The sequence below is a fragment of the Suncus etruscus genome, chromosome 14 (genome assembly GCF_024139225.1).
Source record: "Suncus etruscus isolate mSunEtr1 chromosome 14, mSunEtr1.pri.cur, whole genome shotgun sequence".
NCBI classification, from domain to species: domain Eukaryota; kingdom Metazoa; phylum Chordata; class Mammalia; order Eulipotyphla; family Soricidae; genus Suncus; species Suncus etruscus.
Window position 1 is genome coordinate 25,787,644 of NC_064861.1, and position 22,984 is coordinate 25,810,627.

Here is a 22,984-nt window from a genome sequence, read left to right on the forward strand (position 1 = left end):
GGCCAGGAGCTATTTCTGAGCAGACAGCCAGGAGTAACCCTTGAGCATCGCCGGGTGTGGCCCAAAAACCAAAACCAAAAAAAAAAAAAAAAAAAAAAAAGGCAAAAAGAAAAGCAGAAGGGACCCATACATTTGACATTTTCCTATAAGCACTGTCTCACAAAGATAATCAATGTTACTGCCGACCAGTTTCATGTCTGATCAAAGTCAGAGGCACTCCTATTCAAAAATAATGTAATCCCCAACTTAGAGCCATCCTAAACGGCACCTTTTTTTTTCTGAGTAGGAAGTTGGCTCTCATTGAATCTTTGCTCTGGCCAAATCACAAATATGCACATTGGATCAAATATGCTCCACACTCAAATGAGCAAAACCAAACTGCATTTAAAAGCCTAATGTTCATGACCACCTAAATAAACTCTTTATTTGATACCTCTGCAAACCAGGATAGTGGCTTTTATTTCTATTTATAAATATGTAAAAACACTAGTGAAAATATTACATTATGACTTATTAAATGAAAACGAGCTCGCTACTCTCTAGGATGAAAATTATAAGACAGGCTTTCAGGATCTATAATTGACCCACAGTCAATAGTTTATAACAAGTTGAAATTTTGATGAATTCCCACTTATCCTTGATATGTAGAATATAGGTGTTACAGGTGATTCTGACTTCAATTCTCCTTTCCCCACATTTTTTTTTTGTTTTTGTTTTTTTTGGGACACACCCATTTGATGCTCAGGGGTTACTCCTGGCTAAGTGCTCAGAAACTGCCCCTGGCTTGGGGGAACCATATGGGACGCCAGGGATTGAACCGCGGCCGCAATCTTTCCTTGGCTAGCGCTTGCAAGGCAGACACCTTAGCTCTAATGCCACCTCGCCTACACTCTTAACAATCTTTCTTAGCTAAGGTAAAGATGCTAGAAATGCTAAGGAGCAGTCAGCAACTAAGATGAATCACTTTAAGAGGTTATAGGTTACATCACACTTTAGATCTGAGATGGAGTATTAACAATGAGATAAGACAAATTAATTAACAAATTTAAAACCAATAGCAGTGGACATTTATTCCTCAATTTTTATGCAAGAATGTAAAGATGCATTCAAAAGAGCCTAATGGCTTGAGAGCATCTGCTATGGCCTTCAGGCTGGCCTGGTTTACAATTAGATTAGGAAGAGGGAAATAAGGATAACTTGCCTAGTTCACACAGACGGTTTCTGGCACACACAGTTTTTTTTTACATGTTATAAACTACATTTTACTAGAGTCAAAGGAAGAGTTCAAAAAGCCACATACAGTACAATTTAAAATTGGATGAACATCCTGCAAATGTTAGTGCAAAGTAATTATGTAGACTCCTAATACAAGATTGTGCTCATATTTCCTGGGTTTGGTCAATGCTGTTTTTGTACAATCACAATCACAGAAGCTTAACTTACCAAGTACCAATGTCTTTGTATTTTATATCCTAAGTACCAAGGGAATGTCACAGGTTTTGGTGAAATGCAGCTCAGTTTCATTAATAAAGCAAATTTCTTATTTAGATTAACAGTCATGTTCCTGGAATACTGCACATATAAGTTTCATAGAAATGCTGTTAAGCTTATGCCCTTATTATGTTCAGTAAAATTACTTTCAAAATATTCATTTTTGCTATGTAAACTAGAATTGTTTCATGATTTTGAAATGAAAACCTATCAGGGTAGGGAACATCTACCACTAATCTGAGCTTGTCAAAGTTTTAAAATCAAAAAGCCTATTCACACAAAATTATATGTAATGACTGTAGTAATCAGTTTATTACACAGATTAATCATTCTTGAACGTACAAGCTCCAGAGGAGCAATTGTGTCTTTAAATATACACAAATATCTCCATCAAATGAATTTTTACCCTTACATCCAGATAGACCTAAGCAGTTAAAAACATAAGAAAAATAAAAGAGCTATTAGCTATGTTTTAAATGAGAAACCACATACAAACCAAAAAATATGGAAAAGAGAAAAGGGGGCTGAAAGGCTTCATGAAAGTTGAAGGGTGGAGAGATTTGTAAAATAGTTGGGAACCGAGCCTATCGTATTTTATGTACTAATAGCTCCATCCATTTAAATGTAGACCAGTTAAACTCAGACCTTAAAATACAGGATGTGGGTGGTTTAATCTGTTTGGCCATACTTTCACCTAGATATAAGTCTTTCAAATAAAATGAATATAGAAACAGCTTCATGTTCTTTACCTTGCCTTTAACTGTTTAAGCAATTCCACTTAAAAACACTCTCCTACAGGTCAGTGGAGCTTTTCTTTCACATTCGAGCACATACTACACCCACCACACCTCACCTTGCCATTATCCAAACTTAAGGAAAGCTTTTAATCTCACACCTAGGTTAGGTTTGGAGAACTGGCTTGTCTCACACACACATTTCTCTGCTAGGAGGCAATGTTGGTACAGAAGTACAGTATTTCTAGTTTGTTGTTCCAAGTATGTACAACACGCAGCACTGCTGTATCAGGTAAACATGTGCACAGGGGAAGATGAGGCGTGGGCTCATAGAAAGCAGTCAAATGGAAATCAAAAGGACTTTCTCTTTCAGAGTTCCCCTATCTTTTATTTGTAGAGGTTATCCAATAATTTCTTTAATTACATCGCATACTTCTGAGTCCATTCCCGAGCTATTCTGTTGTACCTGTACACACAAAGAGAAGCTTGGCTTAATAGGTGAGAAGTTATTATTTAATTCCTTATTGAATCTTAAAACTTGGATGGAAAATCTTAAAGTACATTCCAGGAAAGCCACCTTTTTACTTCTAATTTCCAGTAAGAATTTATTCAGTGATTGTGGGGAAAAGCTGCATGATATGAAACCAATATAAATATTGTAAATGCTACTAGCAGAGAATTTTGATTAAATTTTGGCACATCCTAATATAAGCTTTGTCCACTTAATCATAAAAGTGATCTTCAGGGGCTGAGAGATAGTGCAGCAGTAGGGTGTTTTCCTTACATGCGGCTGACCCAGAATTGGACCTGGGTTTGATCCCCCGCACCCCATATTGTCCCCCAAGCCAGGAGCAATTTCTGAGTGCATAGCCAAAAGTAACCCCTGAGCATCACCGGGTGGCCCAAAAACCAAACACAAAAAAGTGATCTTCAATCATAAATTCACTTGGATTCTTTTGTTGTTGTTTGTATTTTGTTTTGGTGCCATACTCAGAGCTTATTCCTGGTACGACCAAATGTAGGGCTGCGTGCAAGGCAAGTATCCTACCCACTGTATTATCTCTCTGACTCAGAACTACTTTAAAATATGTAATTTTGGGGCCAAAAAGATAGCACAGCGGTAGGGCCTTGCATGCAGCCAAACCAGGAAAGACCAGGGATCGATCTCCGGCATCCCATATCCCAAGCTGGCCAGGAGTAATTTTTGAGTGCAGAGCCAGGAATAAAACCCCTGAGCACTGCTGGTTGTACCCCCCCCCCCCACAAAAAAAACACATATGTAATTCTGTATTTCATGATTCTTAAAACCATGCACTAACAGTGATTTTAAGGGGCTGGCAAGGTGGCGCTAGAGGTAAGGTGTCTGCCTTTCAAGCGCTAGCCAAGGAAAGATCGCGACCGCAGTTCGATCCCCCGGAGTCCCATATGGTCCCCCCAAGCCAGGGGCTATTTCTGAACGCTTAGCCAGGAGTAATCCCTGAGCGCTGCTGGGTGTGGCCAAAAAACAAAACAAAAAAAATAGTGATTTTAATACTTTCCTGTCTCTATAAAACAAGTTTTATAGAAGTTAACAATTCAGTTCTTATAATATGTGGATTAAAAATAGAAGGGTAGTTAGGGAATAAAGCTAACAACATATCTTACCAGGGCTTATTCCTCATACCGTATTGTCCCCCAACTATTGCTGGGAACAGCTTAGAGGTCCCTGAACATCACCAGGGTAAGCCAGGTATCCCTAGCATTAGACTAAGCAGCATCACAATTACATGCCCATAAACTGAACCACCAGCTTGGTTGGTTGGTTGAGAAATGTCAGTAGGGCCCTGGATTTCCTGAGCATCCACTGGGAAGCCCCTAAATAATTAAAAAAAAAAAAAAAGAATTGGGGGGGAGGGGTCACACCCGGCAGCGCTCAGGGGTTACTCCTGGCTCTACGTTCAGAAATCGCTCCTGGCAGGCTTGGGGGACCATATGGGATGCCGGGATTCGAACCACCATCCTTCTGCATGCAAAATAAATGCTATCTCTCCGGCCCCAAATAGTTAAAAATTTAAAACTGTGAATAAATTCAAATTATAAAAGCATGACGTAATTTTCCTGAATGTTGTCAGAAATCTATAATCATGACTTCATATCTAAACACAAAGTAAACTGAGTAAACACTCTTCTTAAGATTCCTCAGTCCTGGGCCCAGAGAGATAGCACAGCGGCGTTTGCCTTGCAAGCAGCAGATCCAGGACCTAAGGTGGTTGGTTCGAATCCCGGTGTCCCATGTGGTCCCCCGCATCTGCCAGGAGCTATTTCTGAGCAGACAGCCAGGAATAACCCCTGAGTACCGCTGGGTGTGACCCAAAAAACCAAAGGAAAAAAAAAGATTCCTCAGTCCTGGGGCCGGAGAAATAGCACAGCAGTAGGGAGTTTGCCTTGCAAGCAGCCAACCCAGGACCAATGGTGGTTCAAATCCTGTCATCCCATATGGTCCTCTGTGCCTGCCAGGTGCGATTTCTAAGCACAGAGACAGAAGTAATCCCTACGCGCTACTGAGTATGGACCAAAAACAAAAAAACAAAAACAAAACAAAACAAAACAAAAAAAAGATTCCTCATTCCTGGTATAATACCATTCTGGTTTTTGTTTGTTTTGGGGCCACTCCAGCGGTGCTGAGGGATTACTCCTAGCTCTGTGCTCAGAAATTGCTCCTGGGAGGCTAGGGGTACCATATTGGATGCCAGGGATCAAACCCGGGTCGAACCTAGGTGGGCCGAGTGTAAGGTGAATGCCTTACCGGTGTTACCACTCCAGCCTTACTATTCTGTTTTGTTGTGCCTTTTAAATGATGTTCAGGGGGCCTAGTGACCACTTCTGGTGATACTCAGCAACTGGGCTGGCAGTTCAGTGTCAAAGCTCAAGATTGTGGTGCTGTTTAGGTCCTGTGGAGTTAATGCTACTATTGCTGGGGCCCCCCAGGCTATAACTGGGAGTGTCTGAAGGCCACGTGACACAGAGGAGTGAACCCTAGTTAGGTGTATATCTTGCACGTCCAGCTAGTAAGTAACCTTGTACTAGTTCCCTGACACCTGTAATTCCATTTAAATAGGTCATGTTTATATTCCTAATCTGAGAATTCAAATTAATTATATTCATATGCACAATTTTTATTTGGTTTGATTCTTAGCACCATATAAGATTCCCCAGTTCCAGCAGACATGATCCCTGAATGCAGAGCCAGGAGTAAGCTCTAAGCACTGCTGAGTATTGCCCCAAACAAACAAAAATGTTAGATAACATTTGGGACAGAGAGGTTGTTCAACTGGTTGGAGAACATGCTTTGCATTTTGGAATACATCTGGTTTGATCCCAGGTAATATATGGTCCTTTGAGCAGGGCAGTGCAAAAACCAACCAAAAATAAATCAAAATCAAAATAATCAAAAATAGGGGCCGGAGAGATAGCATGGAGGTAGGGTGTTTGCCTTGCGTTCAGAAGGATAGTGGTTCGAATCCCGACATCCCATATGGTCCCTTGAGTCTGCCAGGAGCAATTTCTGAGCATAGAGCCAGAAGTGACCCTTGAGTGCTGCCGGGTGTGACCCAAAAACCAAAATAAAATATAATAAATAAAAATACACAAATTATTCCCACCTATTTCCTCCTATAATCTATAGAATGACACAGAAAGAACACTTTCAATTAATATCACTTTTGATACCCAACTAATTTTTCAATAATTTAGAGAAATGATACAGGGTTAAATAGCAGACACCAGTTTGATGTTTGGCACCATATACTGTTGTGTGCCGCCTAGCACCACAGAAAGAACAGAGTCGGGCATAAGCACTGACCACTGCTGGGTGTGGTTCTAAAACCAAAAAAAACTAAAATTTTATAGCTTAATTCTAAAATATCCTACGGGGATAGTGCAAACGAGTAAGGAGTTTGCCTTGCAAAGAGTTGACTTGAGTCAGATCTCTGGCATCCCCAAGCACTGCCAGGAATGATTCCTGAGTTCAGAGTCAGGAGTAGCCCCTAAGCATTGCCTGGTATGGTTCCAAAGCAAGCAAGCAAACAATTTATAGGTACCTCCTGCTATTATACTCTATACTACATGAGTTTTTCTAGACAGCAGAAATCAAAATAGTTAAAGACAAGATTAGCATCACCTAGTGATATGATACTTGGTACAAATATTCCTTTCCTGTCTCCGCAGAAATATATTTGGTAGAGGCTGGAAAGATTGTAAAGCAGATAGGGTGCTTCCCTTGCATGCAAGCTGTGCTGGGTTCAATCCCTGGCATGCCAAAAGATCTTGAGTCCCTCCAGAAGTGAAATCTGAGTACAGAGCAAGGAGTAACCACTGAACTCAGCTGGGTGTGGTTGAAACCCCTCCCCTGAATCTGTATTAGGTGAATATATTAAGATTTCATTTACAGGGCCCGGAGAGATAGCACAGCGGTGTTTGCCTTGCAAGTAGCCAATCCAGGACCAAAGGTTTTTGGTTCGAATCCCGGTGTCCCATATGGTCCCCCGTGCCTGCCAGGAGCTATTTCTGAGCAGACAGCCAGGAGTAACCCCTGAGCAACGCCGGGTGTGGCCCAACCCCCCCCCAAAATTTCATTTACAATATCTGATTTATAATTAATCCTTAACTAAGATCTGAGATACAACTATATCCACTTCACCATAGATACTGTTCAATCTGTAGGTCATACTTACTTTTCTCTATCTGTTTTGTAGATCCGAGCAATCTCAGGCACTAAAGGATCATCTGGATTGGGATCACACAACAGAGAACAGATGGACAAGAGTACTAGAATGAAAAACAATAAAAGAACCAAAATACTATCAATTAGTAGAAGGTAACAGCAGAGTTAGAAAAAAAAATGATACACCAATACATGAGAAAATTCTAAGAATTTATTAATAAATATTGTATTGCCTAGCAGTTCTGTGTGCTCTACCTAATTTTTCCCCTACCTAATGTAAAAGTAACAGTAATCAAAGATCTAAAATTTCTCTATATCTAAACCCTTAAAGAAGCTGGCCAAGGTTGGTGAGGCTCACTTTCCCAATGTCCACGGCTAGTCAATAATTATAATGGATAAAATCCAGGTCTTCTAAATCCTAGTCTATTAATTTTTAGAAGCTCATGTTCAGGGATAAATGACTTTAAAAATGACTGTCCAAGAACCATACTACTGAATGCTTAGGCAGAAATGACAACCATGAAATACAACAGCCACTGCATTTCCAATGCAGGTACTACACTCAGATGCAATGGATTTGTTCCATTTAGTCAAAAACAACAAAATCTAAGAATATAAAGGTCAGTAAGTGTTGCAAATTTGGCTGACCATACTTAAAGACAGTATAAAATAATTCTATTTAAGTCCTAAACTATTTTTGTTGATGATTTAGAATTCATATAAGCCCTTTCCTCAATGACACCTGGAACATAGCAGATAAGTCTCAATAGAACAATGTTCCCTGTTGACATCTGCTAGCTAATTTCCTTACTGAATGCTAAGAGGAGGCTAAAGACACTATTAAATACAGAGGCTTCTGAAATACTAAAATAAATTCTATTCTGATGTTAACAGCACTTAGATATCTCATTTTATTTTAATATTCGTAGTAAGGACAATGACTCTTAGCCAACTTTACTCCCAAAACATCAAATTCAGCAGGAGAAGAACGTATTCATTTTCCAATTAAATCTATTCTATAGAGATTAAGGGCCTTTGAGAGGTTAAAAAAAATTATGTGCCCTTTATCATTCAGATTAACGAAAAAGCTATTTCCTTGCCTTAAGTGTATATGGAAAATAAAAAACATCAGGAAAGATGTTTTTTGACTCTTCATTCCTGTTGCCCACAATTCTGGCAGATGGCATTCCCAAAATATCTTCTCTTCCCATTGTCAGGTGAATCACCTGATGCCCTCTTCAAGCACAGAACATTCTAACAGCAATTAGGAAAGAGTTCATGTATATCCTGGAAATGACAACAGGGAGTTACAGATGTTTGAATGTTCATCAAAGTATTAAGTATAGAAAAAAGAAACTTGTCCAGCCTATCAAATTGGTAAGAGAACAACTGATTCTTTATCTAAAGTTAGACATAGTACTCAAATTAGAATCTGATACAAATTTCCTTATGCTTTCAATTTTTCAATAAGTCAACTTTAAGAAAGGAAAGAAAATAAAACTTGTGTTTCTGGGCCTGTAGATAGTACAGGGTTAAGATGTTTGCCTCGAACCCTTGTTCAATCCCTTGCATCACATACAGTTCCTTGAGCAAGGTTGGGTTGTCCCCCAAATTATGTCCCCCACAAGAGAACTGTTTCTGACTCCAGAGAAAAAAGATGTTGTGGTGCTTATGGAATCTCAGTTCACTACTTTTTCTTAGAAAATTGATTTAACAGGTCCCACATATTTTTTGGGGAGGTAGGGATTGTGCCACATCTGATGGTACTTAGGGCTTACTCCTGGCTCTAAGCACTGGGATCAGTACTGGCAAGGTTTGGGGGACTACATAAAGTTCCAGGAATTACCCCAAGTAGGCTGTGTGCAAGGCAAGCACCTTACTTACTCTATTATTTCTCTACCCCAACTCCAACAACTCTGTAACTTGCCAAATTTCTTTTCTGAAGCAAATGAATTTTCACTTATATATAGATATCTGCCATCATTAGTAGTGTCTTAAACTCAATTCTGAACAAATATAATCAACCGGCATATTTATTCTTTTTAAGTTACTGAGAGAGATTACAGCCACACCGGAGGTGTTCAGGGGCTATCTTAACTCTGCTCAAAACCAACCCTTGGCAGTGCTGAGGAAACCACATGCTCAGGATCAAACCAGGGTTCATGCACAGCTTATAAGCACCTATACTATCTTTCCAGCCACCCCCTCCCAAATTGGTTTCTGGGTCACACCAAGCTGTTCTCAGGTCATATATCTATTTCTATGTTCTAAGAAACTTATGTAGTGCTGTCATGTAACAGGTTGGTTGTCAAACAAAGCAATCACCTCAAACCCTTGTACTAAAGTGCTCAAAATCACTGCACTCAGGGCCAGAGCGATAGCACAGCAGGGAAGGTGCACACGGCCAAATGGGCTCAATCTCCGGCATCCCACATGGTCCCCTAACCCTGCTAGGAATAATTTCTGAGGACAGAGCCAGGAGAAACACCCCCTGAGCAATTGTTGGGTATGGTCCAAAAGACCTAAATAAATAATTTAAAAAATCACTGCTAATATTTAAAAACAGCTTGTTTGGGGGTTACACTTGGTGGTTCAGAGATCACTCCTGGCAGGGTTTGGAAAAATATATGGGGTATTGGGGATTGAACCTGGATCAGCCATATGCCAGGCAAGTGCCTTACCTGTTGCACTACCTACCTCTCCACTCCCCAAAACTGTATTTATTTGTTTTTGTTTGTGGGCCCACCTTGTGATGCTCAGCGGTTACTCCTGGAAGGCTTGGGGGACTGTATGGGATGCCGGGGATCAAAACCAGTTCCATCCCTGGTGGACCTCATGCAAGGCAAATGCCCTACCGCTGTGCTATCACTCCAGGCTCCCAAAAACTGTATTTTAAAAGGTAAAATTAGGACCAGAGCAACAGCACAGTGGTAGGGCATTTGCCTTGCATGTGGCTGACCTTGGACAGATCAGGGTTTGATCCCCAGCATCCCATACAGTCCCGAGCCTGCCAGGAGTGATTCTGAGCACAGAGCCAGGAATAACCCAAGCACCACAGGGTGTGGCCCAACAACCAAAAATAAATAAATAAAATAAAGGAAAAACTAACATCATACACAGGATTCAGACCTTTCCCAGCAGAGCTGCCTATATATCCAACTTACAAAAGAAGTTCATCAAAACATTAAACTGAGGAGGCCAGAGTAATGGCACAGCAGAAGGGTGTTTGCCTTGTATGCAGCTGACCCAGGACGAATCTGGGTTCGATCCCTGGTGTCCATATGGTCCCCCAAACCAGGAGTAATTTCTGAGCACATAGCCAGGAGTAACCCCTGAGTGTCAATGGGCGTGACCCAAAATTAAACAACAACAAAAGGCAAAACAAAACATTAAACTAAGGTTTGGGGGCCGGAGTGGTAACACAAGTGGTAGAGCATCTGCCTTGCACAGGCTAACCTAGGACGGACCATGGTTAGATCCGCAGTGTCCCATATGGTCCCCAGGCTAGGAGCGATTTTTGAGCGCATAGCCAGGAGTAATCCCTGAGCGTCACCAGTTGTGCCCCCCCAAAAAAAATAAAAAATAAACTGAGGTTTGTTAGTCCTATCAAATTCTACAAAATGGTACTGCAATTACTTTAAAAGATAGCTATCTAGAGAGCACATAAGACAAATTAATAGCCCTTATGATTTAAAGTAACTGAAAAATCAATACTATGCACAGAAGAAAAAAATTTAAAAAGCCATCTAACAGTTTTAACTATCTCGACTTCTCTAATCCTTAACACATCACACACAACTGCACTTCACTGGATCCCATTACTAGATTTATATCTCTACTACTATTTGGTGAAGGAAGTACAATCAGGCCAGGAAAGCATAGCAGCAGGCCTACAGGTATTTATGCAAGTAGTTCTTGATGTGCAAGTGGATCTACATAAAGAAGAGAGCTACTTATCTGGACCAAACTCCAAGTAATAAACATTTGATGTTATAAATAAATGATCAGTCCAAAATTAATTTTTTCTGTTTTTTGCGCCACATTTGGTGACACTCAGGGGTTACTTCTGGCTATGCACTCAGAAATCGCTCCTGGCTTGGGGGACTATATGGGATGCTGGGGGGGGGGGTCAAACTGCAGTGCATCCTGGGTCAGCCGCGAGCAAGGCAAACAAAATGCCCTACTGCTGAGCTATCGCTCTGACCCCATGATTTTTATGTTTTATTTCTACCTAGGATGTCAGAAAAAAATTCTATTTACTATCTCAAAGTTTGTTTCCTTTAAAAATTTAATTTTGGGGGCTGGAGAGATAGCATGGAGGTAAGGCATTTGCCTTGCATGCACAAGAATAGTGGTTCAAATCCCAGCATCCCATATGGTCCCCCGAACCTGCCAGGAGAGATTTCTGAGTGTAGAGCCAGGAGTGACCCCTGAGTGCTGCCGGGTGTGACCCAAAAACAAACAAAAGAAAAAAAAAAAAAAAAAGAATTTAATTTGGGAGGCAAGAGCAGTGACATAAGTGTTAAGGCCTTGCCCATGCTAGTCTAGGATGGACTCCAGCATCCCATACTGTCCCCCAAGCCAGGAACAATTTCTGAGTGCATAGCCAGGAGTAACCCCTGAGTGTCAATGGGTGTGGCCCAAATACCAGAAAAAATTAATTTTAGACTGATCATTTATTTATACATCAAGTGTTTATTACTTGGAGTTTGGTCCACACCTGACTGTGCTCAGGGCTTATTCCTGGCTCTGTGCTCAAGAATCAATCCTGATGTCGAAGAGATAGCACAGCAGTAGGGCATTTGCCTTGCAAGCAGCCGATCAAATTCCAGCATCTCACATCATCCCCTGAGCCCACCAGGAGTGATTTCTGAGCACAAAGCCAGGAGTAACCTCTGAGTGCCACCCCCCACCCGGGTGTGACCCAAAAACCAAAAGCAAAAACAAAAAGACTCTCTCCCGATGAGACTCAGGGAACCATATATGTGCTAAAAATTGAATCTGAGTTGACTGCATAATACAAGGCAAGCAACTTACCCATTATACTATCTCACAATACTTTACATACATTTGAAAGCATGCTATAAAATTCAAGTTAGTATTTTCCTATCACAATATTTCTCTCTACTTTTCACAACATTTTAATGATTAAGACTTTTGGGGGGGGAGGTGAAGTGAGTATACCCAGAGATGCTCCAGGGTTACTTCTGGCTCTGCATCCAGCAATTATTCCTGGTGGTGCTTGGAGGACCATATGGTAGGTATGCCAGGTATTGAATCCGTGTCAGCTATGTGCAAGACAAGTGCTCTAGCCACTGTACAATCACTTCGGTCCCACAATTACTATATATATTTGAGTATAAGCCGACCCCCTTTAATTTTACCCTAAAAACTGGGAAAACTTAGTGACTCAAGTATAAGCTGAGGTGGAAAATGCAGCAGCCACTGGTAAATTTCAAAAAATAAAAATATATACCCAAAGCAATTACAATAATTGAAGAATCAGTAGGTTAAATGTTTTTCAATATTCATTGCTAAAGACAAAATGTAAACTAGCAACAATAACTTTTAAGCTTTAAATAGTCGAGCCTCAGAGAGGGCACCAAAAAAACCCAAAAAACAAAACAAAACAAAAACAAACGAACAAAAGCTTTAAATAGGGGCCGGAGCAGTGGCTAGCTTAGGAAGGACTGCAGTTCGACCCCCTGGTGTGCCACTTGGTCCCCCCCCCCCCGAGCAAGGGGTGATTTCTGAGCGCATAGCCAGAAGTAACCTGAGTGTCACCAGGTGTGGCCAAAAAACCAAAAAACCAAAAAAAGGGGGGCCGGGGAGATAGTGTGGAGGTAAGGCATTTGCCTTGTATGCAGAAGGATGGTGGTTTGAATCCTGGCATCCCATATGCTCCCCTGAGCCTGCAAGGAGCAATTTCTGAGCGTAGAGCCAGGAGTAACCCGAGTGCTGCCGGGTGTGACCCAAAAACCAAAAAGAAAAATCCTTCAAACTAGATTCCTCCTCCTCCTCATCTGTATGTATCTAATATGAGGGTATCAGCATAGACATTGTCATCATCACTGAGTTTGCAGATATTATCATCACTGCTGTCAGTCTCTACAAAGGCTGAATATTGTAGACGACGGGAGACTAACGTGCATTTGATTCGGTGAGCTACCAGAAGTAATATCTGAGCACAGAACCAGGAATAACCCGAGTACCACTTGGTAAGGCCCAAAAAAACAAAAGAAAAAAAGTACTTTTAACAGCATTTGGTTTCTTTTAAAAAAAAATTTCAACCACTCAGTAGTGTTTAGGGGCTACTCATGGGTCTGTACTCAGAATATGCAGTGTAGAGCATAAAGTCCATGACTTCTTGTATGCAAAAAGCTGTGCTCCAGTCAGCTCTCTCTCTAGCCCTATTCTTTTAAACCAATGTCTTATGTGTTTATTATTTATTTTTGTGTTTTGTTTTGGTTTTTGGGTCACACTCGGTGGCGCTCAGGAGTTACTCCTGGCTCTCTGCTCAGAAATCACTCCTAGTAGGCACGGGGGAACCATATGGGATGCCCGGATTTGAACACGGTTGGTCCTGGGTCAGCTGCTTGCAAGGCAAACACCCAACTGCTGTGCTATCTCTCCGGATTTTGTACCCAGTAATTAACCCTGGTGGGGCTTGAGGGACCATATGGAATGACAGAGAACAAGTCTAGGTTGCCCGTGTGCAAGTCAAGAACTTTACTTGCTGTACTACTTACTACTCTGGCCCTGGAGCAAAGGAGTTGAACAATTTCAAGTCAACATATAAAATAATGTTTGCTTACTACCTAGTAAGTTCACTATATTAAAATTTTTCTGGAGGTTGGGAGGTGCAGCTCAATCTTATTTAAAACTATTAGATATTTCTTTTTGTTCTCTCTCTACTTTTCACAACATTTTAATGATTAAGACTTTTGGGGGGGGAGGTGAAGTGAGTATACCCAGAGATGCTCCAGGGTTACTTCTGGCTCTGCATCCAACAATTATTCCTGGTGGTGCTTGGAGGACCATATGGTAGGTATGCCAGGTATTGAATCCGTGTCAGCTATGTGCAAGACAAGTGCTCTAGCCACTGTACAATCACTTTGGTCCCACAATTACTATATATATTTGAGTATAAGCCGACCCCCTTTAATTTTACCCTAAAAACCCAGCAGTGCTCAGGAGTTATTCCTGGCTCCAGGCTCAGAAATTGCTCCTGGCAGGCACGGGGGACCATATGGGACACTGGGATTCGAACCGATGACCTCCTGCATGAAAGGCAAATGCCTTACTTCCATGCTATCTCTCCAGCCCCAAAACTATTATATATTTCTATCAAAAAATAGTAAATAAGACACATGTACTGCTAGCCCACACATGGTACCTTAGCATGTCACCCACATCTCCTCTCTTGAGTGCTTTATTCTCTCTCTGTCTCCCTTTCCTCAGTATCTCCATTTATATTTAAAAATAAGTCCTGAGCATCCCTGGATATGTCTGCCCCCCCCCCAAAAAAAAAGAGAGGGGAGGGAATAAAACTATTTCTGGAAAAAAAACACCTAAAAATTGATTAAGCTTTTGGGGCTGAAGAGATAGCATGGAGGTAGGGCATTTGCCTTGCATGCAGAAGGATGGTGGTCCGAATCCCAGCATCCCATATGGTCCCCTGAGCCTGCCAGGAGCAATTTCTGAGCATAGAGCCAGGAGTCACTCCTGAGCGCTGCTGGATGATCCAAAAACAAACAAAAAAAATTTTTTTTAATTGATTAAGCTTTAAAGTCTAAATATTAATTTACCTATTCTTTGTTCTTAAGGAACGTAATATAATTTTAATTTATAGCACAACCATTTATCTAAAGGATATTTTTCCATTTCTAGTACAATACTTGGCCCTTTCATTCATAGTTCTCAAGGTTGAAATAGATAACCATTGTTTTCAACTTTAACTATGCACAACAAAGAAAATATTCAAAGGACCAGAATGTAGCTCAGCGTTAGAGCAAATACTACATAAGAGGCTCTGGGTTTGGTCCTCAGCAACATCCCCCTGCTCCTCATAAATGCTGAATATATATATAAAATTTCATACCAAAGACTACTTTCCAACGTATGCTTGAACAACACAATAGGTTATTTTACCACTAAGAAATATTTCTATATGAAAATCAACTCTCTTAGTAGAATCAAGGTTTTTCTAAAATTGCTACAGTCTATCAGAAATTGAACCTTTTAAAAAAAAATAATCTTAAGACAAACACACATTATTAATTGTGTTATCAAATACCTTTTGAAATAGTTAATGCTGGAGACCACTGTGACCGTAGAATATCAAGACAAATGCTGCCATTACTGTTAATATTTGGATGATAAATTCTTGTTGTAAATGCAACCTACAGAGAAAATATGTGTTCTAAATCAGCTGATTGTCACTAGAGAAAGCAACATTAAAACAAACAAACAATGATCTTATCTCAATTACCTTAGGTGGCTTGAAGGGGTAATCTGTTGGGAAATGAATTGTCAAGAAAAATACTCCACCCTGATAGGGACTGTCATTCTGTTGATAACAAAATAAGTTGTATCAAAATGAGTAATTTAGATAAGCTGTTTACTCTGAAATTAATATGAATACTTACTGGCCCCATTATTGTAGCTTGCCAATGGAACACTGAAAAAGAAAAACAACAAAAAAATCAGCATCAAGCAATATTCACATTGTACTACTTTATAATAGTATATCTAATCCCACTTCATTATCTCAATAAATAAGGAAATAATTACCTAAAAACCCCAAACTTAAGTCTAGGATAATCTCTATAAATTAGATTCTTTTCTATGTGTGCTAGGGCTTTTCATATGCAAAGCATATGCTCTATCACTGAGATACAACCCAGCCCTATAAACTTATATAACAAGAACACCTTTCTTTAGCTGAAAAGAAATAATTTTTTGTTTGTTTTTTGGGTCACACCCGGCAGCACTCAGGGGTTTTACTCCTGGCTCCGTGCTCAGAAGTCACTCCTGGTAAGTTTAGGGGACCATATGGGCTGCCGGGATTCGAACTGGGTCTGTCCTGTGTTGGCTGCGTGCCTACCTGTTGTACTATCACTCTGGCCCCTGGCAGGAATAATTTGAGAACTGCCGGGTGTGGCCAAAGCACTTGTTTTTCACATGGCTGGCCTAAGTTCTATTGCTAACATCCCATTTGGTCCCCCAAACACTGTCAGGAGAAATTCATGGGTACAGTCAGGTGTAACCCCTGAGCACTGCTGGGTATGTCCCAAAAACCAAAAACTTAAAAAATCCAGAATTATCGTAATGGCTTTAGTTACTGATAAAAATTCTGATATTCTGGGGGGCCAGAGAGATAGCATGAAGGTAAGGCATTTGCCTTTCATGCAGAAGGTCATTGGTTCGAATTCCGGCGTCCCATATGGTCCCCCGAGCCTTCCAGGAGCGATTTCTGAGCATAGAGCCAGGAGTAACCCCTGAGAGTGCTGCTGGGTGTGGCCCAAAAACAAACAACAACAACAACAACAACAAAAAACCAAAAAAAAAATCTGATATTCTATACCAGAAAAATACGAGGGAGGGAGGGAGGGAGGGAGGGAGGGAGGGAGGGAGGGAGGGAGGGAGGGAGGGAGGGAGGGAGGGAGGGAGGGAGGGAGGAAGGAAGGAAGGAAGGAAGGAAGGAAGGAAGGAAGGAAGGAAGGAAGGAAGGAAGGAAGGAAGGAAGGAAGGAAGGAAGGAAGGAAGGATTAAAGGGAGCAGAATTACTACACAATGTCTGGTAGAAGTTCAAATTATAATAAGCAGGGCCCGGAGAGATAGCACAGCGGTGTTTGCCCTGCAAGCAGCCGATCCAGGACCAAAGGTGGTTGGTTCGAATCCCGGTGTCCCATATGGTCCCCTGTGCCTGCCAGGAGCTATTTCTGAGCAGACAGCCAGGAGTAACCCCTGAGCAACAACGGGTGTGGCCCAAAAACCAAAAAAAAAAAAAGAAAAAAGAAAAAAAAATTATAATAAGCAACAACATATGATAGAAAACAGAATTTAATCTAAGTAAAGTTTTTTTTATATAGCATAATTATCTCTTCATACAAAATAACCTTTTTATATACGAGTCACTAGTATTTTCTCTAGTCCCAAAGTTACCCAGAGACAGATTAAATGACATTTTAGCTTGTTATTCCTTTTAAATACTTACTATCATCTCCAACGGGACCTGCTGAACACTGCGCTGGGGGGTCCCGTGCCAGGTCATTCAATTCCTTAAGAAAGAAAAAAAAATTAACTTTTATCCATTAATAAAATTTTATGTTATTATTAATTCTCTGTTCCACCAATAAAGTTCTTTAGGAGCATTCTCTTAAAGTTAGATAGATTACTGAAGACAAATTAGTGAATCATAAGCTCAAAGTATCTTCAATTCTTGAATACAACACTAAGTTAAAAATAATGAACCACATTTGCTTACTTTGGAGGCAAATATATAATAGCAAAGGTAAATATAAATATTAAGTACTAAAGAATCTTAAAGCTGTTTTGTTTTTTGTTTGGGGGTCACACCCAGCAGCCCTCAGGGGTTACTACTGGCTCTGTGCTCAGAAGTCGCTCCTGGCAGGCTCGGGGGATCATATGCGATGCTGGGATTCGAACCAGGGTCTGTCCTGTGTTGGCCGCGTGCAAGGCAAAACACCTTACCACTGTGCTAATGCTCCGGTCCTGTGGAATATTAAAAATGTTTTAATGGAAAAAATTCATGTTCTAGTCTTGGAAAAAAAATCCAAGCCCAATTTTTATATCTTAAATCTATTAGGGTACAGGGCTGGGATAAAGTACAGCAGTAGGGTGCCTGAGCAATGCCAGGTGAATCCATGGAGGCCCAAGAGCAGCACAGCATCCTTGCTTGGGCTTTTGCAATGAACCTCTGGGCAAGATTGGCTGAGGATGGAGCCCCAGAAACCTTTCCATGGGAGGATAGTGGGAGAGGAAACTACTAGGTTATAGGAACTTAACTCATGAGGTCATATAAAAGTCACAAATTATACTAGACTATCTCACAAGATGTTAATGTGTTTTCATCTGATATCCACCACTAGGATTTGCAATGGTACAAAACAAAAATCAAGGGCAGGGTAGACAGCTTTGCATGGAGAGGCCTGGTGTTCAATGCCCAGGACCAGTAAGGAACGTTCATAGACTGAATTGTGAATAATATTCTTGAGCACTGCATGATGTGGCCCCAAACCCAGTTTTTTTGTCTCCCCACCAAACAAAACAAAATGTGACTCAAGCTTGCCCTTCAAGCCCCTGTTCTCCATTGAAACATCTTGCTTCCTATTGTCACACCCCTAAACCTCCTGCTTAAGCTTACCTACAAGACCCACCCGTTCCTGGGAGGGGTCTTGGAAAGCAGATACTACCTGTAACTTTACCTGCAAGACCCTCCCAGGAATGGGAGGGGTCTGGGGAAGGTTAGATAAGGCTTTGAACAGAAGGGCAAAGGGATTTTGGCTGGATGCAGCATGGAGGAGAAAGCCAGGAGCATTTCCTGGCTTTCTGATATTCTATACCAGAAACCAAATGTCAAATGCTCAAGTGGTCTTGCACTTGCAAAGAGGACCTAGCATTAATATCAGGCACTATTTGGTTCAGGGTCCACAATAACAAAGAACAAGTAACCTATCTGAAAAAAATAAATAAATAAATAAACAAAACAGCAGGTAAGGTGCTTGCCTTGCCTTACACATGGCCAACCTAGGTTAGATCCCCAGTATCACATATGGTTCCAAACACAGCCGAAGAGCACAGAGCCATGAGTAAATCATAAGCAACACCTATTGTGTCCTTAAACCAAAAATAAAGCAAAACTGTTTAACTTTTTTTACTGAGTTTCCAACACCCATCCCTTTACCAGTGAACACTTCCTGCCAATGATGACCCCAGTCCTCCCTCCACAACTTGTCACTATGGCACTTATTTTCTCTTCCTCTCTCTTTTCTCCCCATCTTTTTTCCTTTTAGGCACCATGATTTGCAATATGTAAAAACAACAAAATATTTTAAAAATAGAATAAAAGGTAGTTAGAATTCTATCAATATATGAATTTAATATTTTAAATATCACATACTTCTAAATTTGCAGTAGCTATTTCTCTAAGTCCCTTCTTTAAATTAACTTACTCAATTATACTATTTTATCCTATCTTTGTTTTAAAGATTAAAAAAAAAAGGAGCCGGAGAGATAGCATGGAGGTAGGCATTTGCCTTGCATGCATAAGGACAGTGGTTCGAATCCTGGCATCCCATATGGTCCCCCAAGCCTGCCAGTAAAGATTTCTGAGCATAGAGCCAGGAGTAACCCCTGAGCGCTGCCAGATGTAACCCAAAAACAGAAAAGAAAATAGGGGCCAGAGATAACACAGCAGTATGGGCGTTGGCCTTGCACGCAGCCAATCTAGGACAGACAGTGGTTCAACATATGGTCCCTTGTGCCTACCAGGAGTGATTTCTGAGCACAGAGTCAGGAGTAACCCCTGACCACCCCCGGGTGTGACCCAAAAACAAACAAACAAAAAATACAAAAATAAATATTTTGTCTCTCTCTCTCTCCCCCCACCTTTCTTTTCTTTTCTTTCTTTTTCTTTTTCTTTCTTTTTTTTTTTTTTTGGTTTTTGGGTCACACCCAGCAGCACTCAGGGGTTACTCCTGGCAGGCTCAGGGGACCATATGGGATACTGGGATTTGAACCACCGACCTTCTGCATGCAAGGCAAACACCTTACCTCCATGATATCTCTAGGCCCCAAAAATTAATATTTTGTTTGAAAGTTGTTTGGATAGGGCCGGAGAGATAGCATGGAGGTAAAGCGTTTGCCTTTCATGCACAAGGTCAGTGGTTCGAATCCCAGCATCCCATATGGTCCCCTGAGCCAGCCAGGAGCGATTTCTGAGCATAGAGCCAGGAGTAAACCCAGAGCGCTGCCAAGTGTGACCCAAAAACCAAAAAAAAAAAAAAAAGTTGTTTGGATTTGGGGGTCAGACCTCTAGCCGTGCTCAGGAGCTATTCCTGCTGATGCTCAGCTGTATACTGCTGACCTCAATTCAATTCCTGGTATCACTACGACACCCCTGAGCACCATCGGGAGTGAGGCTTAAGTATAGAGTCAGTTAAGAGTCAGTAGTGAATCCTGTGCACACCATGTATATAGTTCCAAAAGAAAAACAGATAAATAACCTATAGTATATGAACATATTCCATTCCCAAATGTTGTATGGGAATGCAGATTAGAATAATTGAGACTATAGAGGCTGGAGCAATAGCACAGTGGTAGAGTGTTTTGCCTTGCATGCGACCAGGCCTGGACAGACCTCAGTTTGATTCCTGGCATCCCATACAGTCCCCCAAGCCTGCCAGGAGCAACTTCTGAGTGCAGAGCCAGTAGTAACTCCTAATCCAGAAGGAAAAGAAAAGAATAACTGAGACTGCTTCTCTGATTTAAAACAAAGGTTAAACTAATACAGCATGAGATTATAGTGAATCTTGCTGTTTCATTACATCTCTCTCTTTTTTTTTTTTCGTTTTTTTGTTTTTGGGTCACACCCGGCAGTGTTGAGGAGCTACTCCTGGCTCTACACACAAGAAGGGGGTGGTGGTGGTGGTGTCCCTGCAGTACCAGGAATTGAACATAAGCCTCCCACATGCAAAAGCATGCACCAGTTCTTTCAGCTCTCACTCTAGTTACTGTGTCAGACTTTAAGAATCTAAGCAAACATGGGGCCAGAGTGGTGGCATTTGCCTTACATGTGCTAACCTAGGACGGACCAAGGTTCGATCCTCTGGCATCCCATATGGTCCCCCAAGCCAGGAGCAATTTCTGAGCGCATAGCCAGGAGTAACTCCTGAGCATCATTGGGTGTGGCCCAAAAATAAAAAAAATCTAAGCAAACTATTAACAGACATTCAAGCAAGCTCATTCAGTACTCCCTTGGTTCAAGACATTAATATAAATCTCAAAAGTGGGACTGGCAAGGTGGCGCTAGAGGTAAGGTGTCTGCCTTGCAAGCACTAGCCAAGGATCAGGACTGCAGTTTGATCCCCCGGTGTCCCATATGGTCCCTCCAAGCCAGGGGCAATTTCTGAGCGCTTAGCCAGGAGTAACCCCTGAGAATCAAACGGGTGTGGCCCGAAAAACCAAAAAAATAAATAAATAAATCTCAAAAGTATAATGCTAAGTCAAACACATAAAAAAGCACAAAGGAGGGGCCGGGTGGTGGCGCTAAAGGTAAGGTGCCTGCCTTGCCTGCGCTAGCTTTGGACGGACCGTGGTTCGATCCCCCGGTGTCCCATATGGTCCCCCAAGCCAGGAGCAACTTCTGAGCACATAGCCAGGAGTAACCCCTGAGCATTACCGGGTGTGGCCCAAAAACCAAAAACCAAAAACCAAAAAAAAAAAGCACAAAGGAAAGTATTTCTTTAATAAGACATTCTAGAAAAGGTAGTTGACCAGGGTTCAATTCCCAGCATCTCATATGGTCCCCTGAGCCGGCCAGGAATAATTTCTGAGTGCAGACACAGGTGAGTACCACCGTGAGTGCAACAGAGTGTGGCTCACCCCCCAAAAAAGCTGTAATCAGGGGCCGGGCGGTGGCGCTGGAGGTAAGGTGCCTGCCTTGCCTGCGCTAGCCTAGGACGGACCGTGGTTTGATCCCCCGGCGTCCCATATGGTCCCCCAAGCCAGGAGCGACTTCTGAGCGCATAGCCAGGAGTAACCCCTGAGCGTCACTGGGTGTGGCCCAAAAACCAAAAAAAAAAAAAAAGCTGTAATCAGTGCACGTGGCCGACCAAGATTCAGTACCCAATACCCCATATGGTTTTCCAAGCACAACCAGAAGTAATTTCAGATTACAGACACTGGAGTAAGCCTAAGCATCACTGGATGTGGCCCCCAAAACTAACAAAATTCGGACCCAAAATGATAGTAGAGTAGGTAAGGAGTTTGTCTTACACAAGGCCAACCCAAGTTTGGTCCCTGGTATCTCATATGGTTCTCTGAGCAACAGCACAAGGAATAATACCTGGTACAAAGCCCCAAGCACCACTGGATGTGACATTAAAAAAAATTCTATGGCCATGGAAATAGCTCTAAAGTATGAGTACATGCCATTTCATGTGAGAACGCTGGGTTCAATCCTTGGTACCATGGAATTCCTCAAGACACCAAAAAAAGTGACCCCTCAAGCAGTAAGCTTGGAGTACTTCCTGAAATAGAGCAACGAGGTGTGGGCCAAATATCAAAGAGTTTGCAAAGGAACAGGGGGAAAGAGGGAGTGTTTCTCATAAGCATATCCCTTTTTTGAGTAAAGGGAGAAACTCCTGGCAGTGATCTGAGGATCAAACACTATCAGGTATTGAACCCATTGTTCCCAAAGGCAAAAACATTTACTCCACTCCCTTGAGCTATCTCCCCAGGCCCTCACTACAGAATTTAGTTTAATTTATATTTGTGCACCAGGATCAAACATATGCAAGGCAAGTGCTTTACCACTGAATTATATCCCTGGCCCCAAAGTAAAGAATTAAACTAGAAAGTGGAAAAGTTGGGCCACACCCTGTGGCTTACAGGAGTTACTCCTGGGAGTGCCTGGGTCACCATATGTACTGCCAGGCCTCCTGCATGCAAATGTACGAGCTCAACCCACTGTAACTTTCTGCCCTAAGCTTCATTATTGAACTTGTTACACAAAGGGACAATTTTACTAAATGGGAGGTGTGAATAAAAAATTTAGAAATGAAGTTTTGGGGCCGGAGAGATAGCACAGCAGTGTTTGCCTTGCAAGCAGCCAATCGAGGACCTAAGGTGATTAACCGGTTCGAATCCTGGTGTCCCATATGGTCCCCCATGCCTGCCAGGAGCTATTTCTGAGCAGACAGCCAGGAATAACCCCTGAGCACCACTAGGTGTGGCCCCAAACCCCCCCCAAATAGAAATTGCTCCTGGCTTGGGGGACCATATGGGACACCAGGGGATTGAACTGTGGTCC

At 41.7% G+C, this 22,984-nt stretch overlaps 1 protein-coding gene across 1 annotated transcript in view; it reads right to left on the reverse strand.

The window, feature by feature from the left end:
• Positions 1-1,044: 1,044 nt before the first annotated feature.
• Positions 1,045-22,984, reverse strand: part of UBE2D2 (ubiquitin conjugating enzyme E2 D2) — a 47,487-nt gene continuing 25,547 nt past the window's right edge. Inside the window, exons 2-7 of the mRNA XM_049786040.1 lie at positions 17,147-17,210; positions 15,576-15,607; positions 15,419-15,496; positions 15,224-15,329; positions 6,938-7,031; positions 1,045-2,691 (exon numbers count right to left, since the gene is read on the reverse strand). Of these exons, the coding sequence (XP_049641997.1) occupies positions 2,646-2,691; positions 6,938-7,031; positions 15,224-15,329; positions 15,419-15,496; positions 15,576-15,607; positions 17,147-17,210 (420 nt within the window). The 3' untranslated portion in view covers positions 1,045-2,645. The remainder of the gene's footprint in view (positions 2,692-6,937; positions 7,032-15,223; positions 15,330-15,418; positions 15,497-15,575; positions 15,608-17,146; positions 17,211-22,984) is intronic.